Here is an 11,396-nt window from a genome sequence, read left to right on the forward strand (position 1 = left end):
CCCGAGGCTCCTCATGAGCTGGGGGCCCACCCTCCGGGCAACTGCAGCTTTTTAAATGTACTGTTTGCAAGGAGATTTCTCATCCATCACTACTGACCTCAATGGCCTCTGAGTATGTTTCACAAGGTACCATTATTACTTTTCTACCAATCGTGTCTGCTTTCACTGTCCTGCAACCACCCTGTCTCCATAACATTCAGTGTCATTTATTACTTGTTCCAATCATTGTTATTAAATATCTAAAACATGGTTCTCTATGCAGTGTTCTAATTTTTCATCAGAAAAGTTCTTATTAATGGTGATTTTACCATAAGTATTTTATGACATATCTCAAGAGAATATCTTTTTCATGATCACATTTATATATATAGAAACCATCAATTTTTGATTGAAGTTCCTGATCTTTGCATCTGGACTTTCATCTCAGCTCAGCACTGTCTCTGAGTGTGCACTTTGGTGGATATGGGATCCAGAGAAACCATACAATTAGAGCATTCACATACTGGAAATAAAGTATTTTAATCATTCATAGATTCAAATATATCATTACTTTCACAGACTCAGGTGAGGACGAGGACCATCCTAAATTACATTTAAAGTAAGGAGGTAGCCATAAAATCTTAAGAAGATTATTTTATGTGGATAGGATACTTTGAATATCCTGAGATTAAATTGGAAAAACTTTCTTTGACAGGTGAAGAGTTTTGAGCCAGAAGAAAAAGAAATATTTCTTTCTGAAAGTGCTAATATAACTTCAGATTGAGAGTGCCCTGGAGTATTTGGAAAATCTGAGAGGCTCATTCAGTCTTACCCAACTCTTAGCCAATACCCTTCTTCCCACAGAAACCTGGCTATTCTCTGGTATACATATTTGTAAATCCCTTCTCTTTATTACTGCAACACACACATTGGCAAACACCATGACACTCCTTGTTTTCATCCTTATTTTAGGATCTGCATATATTTGTACATCTACATTCCTTTTTTGTAGGCCAGCTTTCATAATAGACTTCCTGCATCATTTGTACATCTGGATATAATTTTCTATTTGTATATGAATGGCTTAGTATAAACTATGTTGTTTATAATGCCCATGCCAGGTCTCCCTCAGCAGACTATTAATCTGACATAAATTCCTGAGCACACAAATCATGGACATCACCTATAATCACCTGATGTTGAATAATTAATAAAGAATTTAGGTTTTGAAGTAAGGTCCTAGTATTGTCAAGAGAACTCTCTCTTCCCTATTGTATCATTCCCTATGAGTGGAAAATATTTAATTAGCATTTACTCTGTTTAAAGTTTAGGATAAGAAAGAAAGAACACATTTGGACAGCATGAAGTAAATAATTATTTGGAGAAAAAAGATCATATCTGCAATTACCTATGTTAAAAATTTTAGAGAACATAAAGCAGGATTCAATATATTCAGACATTCACAGTGTTATGGCTAATATTTGAGAAGATAGCATCTGTTGTTTGGAAACTAGAAATAAATAGATGAATAACTTTTACAGTTGTGAAATTAAAAGTAACTTTAAGAGTTTACTCTTGTAAACATTTCTATTGTGCTATATTTATATCTAAAAGATTATTTTTTTAAAGAAAATTTAATGTGTCCCCTGCTGCTTGTGCTGCTTGTAGGACTCAAACTTCTGAGTTTTAAAAATTTTATTTATTTTTACTTTATTGGTACATTTTTTTGAACATATTCTTCCTATTTCCCAATATCTATTCTGCATTCTGGTCCTTTTTTACACTTTTGTTTCTCACACTGGGAACAATGAGGTATTTAAATATACGTGTCCAATTTATTTCACTTAAGAAAATGGTCTCCAGTTGCATCCAGTTAGCCAGAAATATCTCAGTCTTATCCTTCTTTATGGCAGAGTAGTAACCCATTGTATGAAAAGACCACATCTTCAAAAAGAAAAATAAAAGCAGGAAACCACATCTTTAGCCCTACATTGATTGATGGGTATTTGTGCTGTTTCCAAGATTTAGCTATTATAAACTGTGCCCTTCTAAATATGGGTGTGAATATGATGCTTTTAATTATTTCAGGAGGATGCTAAGTTATGTTGACTGGAGCCTCTAGTTTCAGTTTTTAAAGAATCTCCACACTGATTTCCACAGTGGTTGCACCAGTGTAGACTCCCACCAACAGGGGAGAAGGTTCCTTTTTTTCTTCACAGCCCCACCAGCATTTGTTACTTTTTTATTTCTTACTTATTTATTTATTATTTTTACTTTTTTGGAGACAAGGACTCGTTTTGCAGTTCAAGCAGGTCTTCAACCTACTATGGAGCCCAGGTTGGCCCTGAACTCACAGTAATCCTCCTGCCTCAGCCTCTGGAGTACTGGGATTACAGGTGTAAACCACTACTCCAAGCTATTGGTTGATTTCTTGACAATAGCCATTCTCTCCGTAGTGAGATGGAATCTTTGTGTTGTTTTAATTTGCATTTCTCAAACGATCAGTAATGTTGAACGTTTTTTCATATATTTATTTGCAGTTTCAACTTCTTCTGAGAAGTGTCTATTCTTCCAGATACCCATTTTTTGGCCTGGGTCTTTAATTTTAGGGGTCTGAATTTTTTGAGTTCTTTATATATTGTAGATATTAGTCATTTGTCTGAGGAACAGCTGGCAAAATATTTTTCCCACATTGTGGGTTGTCTCTTCACTCCATTTGTGGTTTCTTTATTATGCAAAAGGTTTTTAATACATTGAGATCCCGATTGTTGATTCTTTGTGATAGTACCCATGCAATCAGGGTTTCTCTTCACAAAGTCTTTGCCTACACCAATGTGTTCAAGAGTTCACCTATCCTATCTTCCATGAGGTTCAGTGTTTTTGTTTCAGTATTTAGATCTTTGATCCATTTCCATTTTAGTTTAGTTCATAGTGAAAGATACAGGCATAGTTTTATTCTTTGGCATGTGCAATGCCAGTTTTTCCAGCGCAGTTGAGCAAAGAGGCTATTATTCTTCCAGTAAAGGTGTTTGATGTCTTTGTCAAAAATAAGGTGGTTGAGTGCACTTGGAAATGTTTCTGCATCTTCAATTCTGTTCTATTGATCTTTGAGTGTGGTTTTATAAAAATTTTATTTATTTATTTATTTTGCCAGTACCACCCTGTTTTTATTAGGCCTATGTGTTTTATTCCTTCATTTTACACATTTGTAATATTCTTTATTTTCTGAGAGTTTGACCTAGAGTCAGAAGGACTTGGATTTGCAACCAGCTCTGATACTAACTTTGAGCAAGTTATGTGACCTAAGGTCTAGTTGCCCCACTTATAAACTGCAGACAGCAATAGCACTTGCCTATATTACTGTAAAGATTGCAAGAGATCTGGCTATGGACCCTGATATGTATATTTGAAGAAGTATAAGTTTGAAGAAGTAACTTAAAAAAAATTCAGCTGGAGTTTGTTGTAAATTCATTTTTATAAACAAAATAGTTTGGAATATTAACAAGAACTTGAGCACCTCAGTAGTTAACACACAAAACTCAAGTCATACATGAACAGAAAGTTCAGATTTAGCAAGCATAGACTTCATACATTTGCCAAAAGGGAATGTACATACTCCTACATGCAGATCTTGGGTAATAGAGTCTCCTTGTCAGACAGCAAAGCAAGGGCTATGGTAGCACAGTCAGAAACCACCTCCCTGTTATCGGACCTGAGAAGCCAGCACTGCAGTCTCCTGAAGCATGGGTTAATAGTCAATCACAACCTCAGTGTGTGCAGATGTAATTGTACCAAAGCTAGGCCAGGTCATAAGCCTTTTATCATGAGTCCAACCATTCTTAAGCCTTGAAACTTGTTACCTACTAAGGGTACACAGTGGAAATATGAGCTTCTATAAAAAGGGTAATTCATAATTACTGCTAAATAAATGGTGTGTGGGGGGAAACAAACAAACCAACAGGCATTTCCAATAGTACCAGGATCTGGTACTTCTTTTCCACATTTAGAACTGGCTTGAGATGTGGGGGTTTTGTGACCATACTTACATGCCAAAAAGACACAGTTCTTGCAACATTAACTGGGAAAAGGGATACGTATTACTTTACTAGAACGTACTGCATCAAAGTACAACAGGCCCGATGTCTTGGCTAATAGAAATTTATTTGCTCACATTTGTGGAGAAGTCCAAGATTAAGGGCTCAGCAGATGTGGTTTCTCCAGAGGCCTCTCTTGTAAGCTTGCAGATGGCTGCTTTCTTCCTCCTCCCTCCTATGGTCTTTTCTCCCTGCACTTAAACTCATGTCCTATACTCTTTTTTCAAAAAGAAAAATCAAATTTATTGGTACATTTTAGATATACGAGATGATCATATTCATCCTAGGGAATTCATACCCGTACATGATAGTAAAACATTACTTTAAAAACGTGATGTAAAGGTTAGAAAAAATAATACCCACATACAATTTAAAAATGTAAGAAATACATTCACAATAGTTTATTCATTTCCTTAATACAAGTCCTAAATATCTATTTTACTCCATCCCTTACTCTAGGTAGTTGGATGAAATGCATAAAATATTGTTTTTTCTTTAAGATATTTTCTGTATGGTAGGAGTGGGGAGACAGACCAAGAATGTTAACAATATAGAAATATATGTTGCTTTCAACTTAAAGCAAAATTTTTACATCAAATATAACAAAGTAGATGTGAATTTTGAAACTACAGGGAGAGCTAATGTTTCAGATTTCACATTTACAAATAGTTAAGAGTTTATGTAAACACAGTTGAAGTTGTTGCAGAGAAATACATTTTCCTTCCTTGTTGATAGGAGAGCCAAGTAATATAATTACTTTAGGCAAAAGTTCAGGAATATTTACCAAAGTTATTTGTACTAAGTCCCTAGGATTCCCACTTGTAGGAATTTGTATATAATATATAGAAAAGGATGCATATACAAGGTTATTTACTACAGTGATATCTTTAGCAGCTAAAACTACAAGCAACCTGAGTCTTTTCACAGAGCACTGGTGAAGTTAAAGATGCCATGGAATACTATGGAGCTATTATTTTAAAATGAGTGTGTACTCTCCATAAGAAAATAGATGTATCTTCAATATTTATTATTAAAAAATAGGAATAGAGGACAGAATAAAGTACATGATATGGGGCCTTATGCATAAGAATGGGAGGTAACAATATTGGTCTTCTCTGGGTTTTATAAAACAGACATGGTAATCATACAAGAAAATAATTGAAGGTCATCTCTACCAGTGGTTGATAAGTAATGCACAGGATCTTATAAGTCAGAGTTAGAGCAAGACTTTCTTCTATAAATTCTTTTACATTACATTAATTTTTGGACTGCTAAGGTGAATTATTTGTTGAGAAAAATAAAATTGTTCTTATAAAACTATGTGCAGTGATATGTTGTGGTCATAAACCATTGTTTGCGTGAGGCAGCCCTGATTTTCACTTGACATCCCAGGTGTTTATTAACAGCATCTCTTTCTGCTTTCTTACATAATTGTGTTTGGAATAAAAGCTATCTAAATATGCTATGTGGTAGAACGTTAGCCTTAAGGCCAATGTTTGGTTGTGCTGCCCTTTTGCTCTTGGTTCACATTGTCTGTCCACCTAATCAATGTCCAGATGTAAATATTGGAGAAGTGCCCAAGAGTTAAGCTGACTTTTCACCCAACATTTCCCATACTAAGTACTGCTTACCTACATCACATCACTTACAAGACAAGATGATATCTATAGGGCAAAGTGAGGTGAACAGAAAGGGTGCTTTCTGCCAAAGCCCTTTCTAGAACTAGAACTCTAGTGAACCTTGGCTGACAGTTTGTACAGTAGGTCTCCCACTGTGAAGACTCAGGAACTCTGCATACATGCTAGTTGTATATGCTGAGAAGCTCTGTGCTAAGGATGACCTAAACCATATTCTACAGCGATGAACCTAAGGAGGTTTCATGAGAGAAAGATTGTAGAACAAAATGCAAGGGTACTTTGGAGTTATAGAGGATGGATGAAAATAATTTCCTTTGGTGGTGTTATAGGAGAATTTAATATCTACCATACTCATTTGACTCTTAAGAGTTTGTTCATTTATTTATCCCAGTATAAATGAACACCAAGTGTTGTGCTATGAATCAATGGTGTGGTGCATAGTGCTCTGAGTTATGTTGCTATTGATGTCTCCACAACCAGAGTAAATGCCTGAGCCTCAGCACAGAGTATGACCCCAACAGAGTTAATCAGTAGAGAGCTACTAATTAATGTGATACAAATCTTTAAAGATAAGCTATTTCTTGCCACTCCTTAGAGCTCCTACCAGAGGAAACCACAGAGTTCCTGTTATGCCCTACCAAAAAATATGTGGTCTGAGTGAAGTGAGGTGGAGGAAAAGAAAACTGAAAGGAACTCGAAAACAATAGATTTAGCAGGCCAGCAGAATGCAGTAACTGCATCAGGTATTTAACAAAATAGTATGGACTTTATACACAAATACTCCTTAGTTCACAGACTTGGACACTTAGCTCCAAAGCAGATTGTTGTTACTAAGTTTACTGACTATAAACATGGCACAAATGTGAGAAAGTTGTAAGTATGCATTTTCAAGGAAATGAATCCCTGCTTCAGAAGTATATGTGCAAAAACCCTTATTTTGAAGCAAAAATGATTGACATTTCCTTATCATTTAAGGCCTTATTATTGATCATTCTACAAATATGAAAAACTAAGGCACAGAGAATTAAATGTGTTGCATAAGGCCAAGCAGAAATTAAATAATAGAATTCATGTTTGAATTCAAGCTGGACAAATTCAGTGTCTCTTCTATAACCAGTATATTCCCTGTCTATGTAAAATTATAGTTATTTGGGGACACTTCATGTGTTTAATTTCATATAATTTTTAGAATACTTTGTTGTAGACCTCTTTAAGGAAAACAAAACAGAAGTCAGAAAGAAGTTATCATTTTGTGGCCCAAGATTCTACAGACAAAAATGTAAAACCTCATCGTCAACTGACACCTTTCCATTTACAGGAAATACTCAGTTTCTTCAAGAAGTATTGTAATCATAGAATCAAAACTCCCTAAACCAGAAGGAACGTGAGCAGTTCCTCAGAGGCAGCCACTCATCTTGCAGAAAGAGCATGATGCTGAGCAATTACTTCCAAGGTCATCCAGGCATCTGGAGTAAATCTGGGGTTGAATCTGTATCTGCTGACAGCAATTCCAGTAATATTCCTAATTTTATTATGAAAATAAGTAGAGAGATGATTCTTCTTTTTCAGAGGAATATTATGAAGATTAAGCAACAATGTATTTGAAAGCAATGAGAATAATGAGGAATATCCAAGACTCTACAGTACTTAGTGTGTCAAGGTGTTAGTCCCCTCTCATTAATTATGTGACTGTCCTCTAGTAGGTACTTGGTGGCCCCAAATTTTCAAATTATTGAAGTATAGAGGTTGAGTTTAATGAGTTTTTTTTTTTTTTTTTTTTTTTTTTTTATACCAGGAATCAAACTCATGACCTCAGGCTTTCCAGACAAGCACTTATGCCACTGAGCTATATCCCTGGCCCTAATGAGTTATTTTTGAAAGGTGTTCAGCCAGCAGCACAGAAAGTAATAAAACAATAAAATGCCTTTATTGCGGGGCATGGAGAAGATCACAGAGGGGAGGAGTAGAGAGAGAAGGAGGATCTTCTGGGGGTTGGGCTGAGAGAAAAATGGTTAAATACAGTCAGGCTAGAGGCGGGGTCTAGGGGGTGGGGTAGCTGACGTGGCAGGCTAGCATTGGGTAGGAGCTTGGGAAAAAGAAACAAGATATTACATAAAGGGGAGTAGGAAGTCCTAATTTGACTCTGGGAAGAAAGATGGGGCTTAGCACAGGGCCTCTAAGCGCCAGTGCCATATTGGCCATGGCATATAGTCTCCAGTAGGTGGCGCCACAGGGACTCTAAAGGAATTATAGTAATGGAAAAAACCTATCAATTTTCAAACTCTGTTCAACCCAGCAACGGTAGAAAAGTGGGGGGAAATGTGTTCTGGGGTATGATCAGAGAATATGGTTCTATCTCTGCATTGAATTCTAGTCTCTTTTCTACTGTATATGCAGAGAGTTTATATATAAAAATTTTTAAGCTTTGTGTTTATTTGCTGGTTGTTTTAAAATATGGCTTCAAATTCTAATTTTAGGTGGATTACATGTTGCAGAAAGAAAACTCAAACAATATTCTCATCTCCATTATCCAACTCTTGTCCCATAAGATGGTGCATTATTATCTCTAGTTTCTATGTACCTGACCAGAGAATTCTGTCCTCCACTAAGTTGCCTTTCGTTGCACAATAACAAGATCACAAGAATCCAACTCAAAATTTTCTCTCCATGCTCATTGTTGTGTATCTGAAACTTCACCTTATCTATAATTTTAATCTCCTTTTGTAAAAAAGAATAAAATGCTATTTACCTTCTTTCTAATGTTCTTCTCAAATCCTGTCTTGACTAAAGTGAAAACTTCTAGCCCCAGTTGCTCTTCCTTCTCCCAGAATTGCGCTTCCCCCTCCAAGTCATAATACAGCTAAAATATTTATTTGTTATCTTTCCTTCCACCTCCTAACAGTTTGTCTCTGGTACTTCAGGAAGTAATCAGAGGCTATAACTCTTCCACCTACATGTTCTATCTGAATGTTTGCAACATGTTTAACTAATAATCTGATTGATTATTTTATTGATACATACTTTCATTCTGACCAAATGAATGACCAAAGAGCTGATTCTTACAGTTACTCAGAATATGGATTATATCAAAAGAGATCATAAGGGTCCTCCCCAAAATGTCTTGATCCTGTCAGTGACCCTCCTCACAGCCTCCTTCACCTCCTTGTTGCGAAGGGTATAGATGATAGGATTGAGAAATGGAGTAAGGAGGGCATACACTAAGGCAATAAGCTTGTCAGTGCCCTCAGCTCGGCTCCCTGGGGAGCTCACGTATACCGTGAAGGCAGAAGCATAGAATAGTGCCACTACAGTCATGTGGGAAGAGCAGGTAGAAAAAGCCTTGGCACGGCTGGCAGCTGAGGGTAGTTTTAGCACTGCTCTCAGGATGCCCCCATAGAGTCCTAAAATGAGCACAAAGTTACACCCAGTGGCCACACCAATCACTGCACCATGAACTTGAGCATGCCAGCCTGGGTCCACACAGGCCAACCGCATTAGGGGTGCCAGGTCACAGAAATAATGAGCTACTTCCTTCAAGCAGTACGGCAGAGTGGCAGTGAGGGTGGCTGGCACAATTGCACCTGAGAAACCAGCCAACCAAGTGGCCCCTGCTAACCATTGTTGTACCTGTCTGCTCATGAGTGCATGGTAGTGGAGTGGGCGGCAGATGGCAAGATAGCGGTCCAGCGCCATGACACCCAGCAGGTAGCACTCAGTCATGCCCAGCGAATGGAAAACATACAACTGTGTGAAGCACATGGATGAGGAGATGCGTGAACGCCCATGGAGCAAAGTGTGCAGTAGTGTGGGCACAGTGGTGCTGACGTACCAGAGCTCCAGGAAGGACAGGACACTGATAAAAAAGTACATAGGTGTGGAGAGCCCAGAATCTGTCTTAACCAGAACAATGATGAACAAGTTCCCTGCAAGAGTGAGGAGATAAACACACAGAGTCCCCAAAAAGGCAATAGGTCGTAGGGTCTCAGAGGCAGTGAAGCCAGCAAGGATGAATGCTTGGGTCCAGGTGTGGTTGACATGATCCATGATTCCTAGCAACAAGAGGCAAAGGCAAAAATAATGATTTCAGGATTCTTCCTGTGTTCAGAAATTGCTCCCAGTACCATGGACCCCAAATGTGAGCACCTGAAAGAACGTGAACATTATCTAATAAACTCATTTTACAAAGGAGGAATTATAGCCTCAAATCAAAAAAGTGTTGTCTTATATCATAGTGTCTGTGGGTGACTGGTTTAGACCTAGAAAGGAAAGCTCCTCATCCCAGTTTGTCCTTTTTATAATATTTAGTTTCAGAAATCTAACCAGCTTCATTTATTTCCTATATCACTATCATGTAAAAGAAGAGCGAGAAACTTGCTACATCTCTCCCTCATATAGTTCCCAACAATACTAGCTGTGGAAAAGAAAAGAGAAAGTCATCTAAAAGTGAGTATTGAGACCTCTCTTAGGAAGTCTGTCTATTTCAGAGTGTATAGATTATTTTGGTAAGAACTGGAAAGTGAAGATACAGGAAATGAAAGTAATGCTAAAGCCCTGAGAGTGAACCCTAAATTCTTAGCTTCATGGTGCCTGATGATTAGTTACCAAACAGCTACACAGCACTTTCTAAAAGACAATTTCCCAAAAACACTTGGACCAATGATTCTCGAAGAGGAAAATTATGGGTTAGAACCCCTGGGCAATCCTTTTTTCACAGTAGAGGATTGGTCTTGTGATCTTGATCTGAAACTGACAAGCAATTCACATTGGTCTGTGTAACTTCGCACTGGACCTCAGCTTCCTCTTCCCTAAAAAAGCCCAGCCTGAACTGCATAGTGAGACCCTGTCAAAAAAAAAAAAAAAAAAAAAAAAAAAAAAAAAAAGATTTAAGTAGTTTTTCAACAGTCTTACAACACAGATATAGTATAATTCCCTAAAGAAATTAAAAATGATTATAGGTTTTGGAGGGGAATCCATACCAAAATCCCCTGAGTTCTCCTGCCATCCCCTAAGAGAACTCACCAGGAAAAGTCAGAGACCTCTCCTAGTCCTGTTCCTCAGGTATTCTCAGCTCTTCCGCACCATCCTGGCCCATTGCCTGAGCATTTGATCACAACAGAACTTCTAGCATCTTCCTTGGGATCTCTTCTATCCCTGCCTCTTTATGTACCACACTTCTGAAACTGTTGGCCTCCTCGAGGCTCCTTGTTGTGTATTCCCTAGAGCTGTTGAGTGGGGACTAGCTTTCAGTGTGGGTCCCACTGGAGCAGGGTCACAAGGAAGTGAAAAAAACCAGCTCAGTTTCTCAAATGACTCTGCACCACTCCTCAAAGGGTCTGATTTTCCATCTAGAAAACCATGATTTGACAATAAGGGAGATAAGGAATGTTATAAGTTAACAAAGTAGGATTTCAAAAATATCACTGCTAACATTGAATAAAGACTATGTCATTGGAAAGAAAGAGATGAATAATTGTTTTAAGATAGTTTTCTATGTGCTGAAACTTTTTATCCAAGTATCCTACATTATGAACATATTTAGTTTCAACATCATTTCCTAAGGGAAAAATATATGAGTTAAAGTTTAGAAAAGGTGATATAAAATGCAGCTAAAATAGTGTGAAAAGAAACATCACAGTGATTCTGTAATTTATTAATTACACCTATGGAATATTCTTTTTTTCCAGAC

General features: G+C 37.4%; 1 protein-coding gene across 1 annotated transcript; it reads right to left on the bottom strand.

Annotated features, from left to right (window-relative positions):
• Nucleotides 1-8,806: 8,806 nt before the first annotated feature.
• Nucleotides 8,807-9,754, bottom strand: LOC102029612 (olfactory receptor 6N1-like). Its single transcript, XM_013522299.1, has one exon. The coding sequence runs from the start codon at nucleotides 9,752-9,754 to the stop codon at nucleotides 8,807-8,809; it is 948 nt and encodes a 315-aa protein (XP_013377753.1).
• Nucleotides 9,755-11,396: the final 1,642 nt, after the last annotated feature.

The sequence above is a fragment of the Chinchilla lanigera genome, unplaced genomic scaffold (genome assembly GCF_000276665.1).
Source record: "Chinchilla lanigera isolate Chin_1 unplaced genomic scaffold, ChiLan1.0 scaffold00067, whole genome shotgun sequence".
Classification (NCBI taxonomy): Eukaryota; Metazoa; Chordata; class Mammalia; order Rodentia; family Chinchillidae; genus Chinchilla; species Chinchilla lanigera.

What these genes read in the sequence shown, in the direction of transcription:
- LOC102029612 (XM_013522299.1), bottom strand. Translation starts at nt 9,754, where the DNA reads ATGGATCATGTCAACCACACCTGGACCCAAGCATTCATCCTTGCTGGC.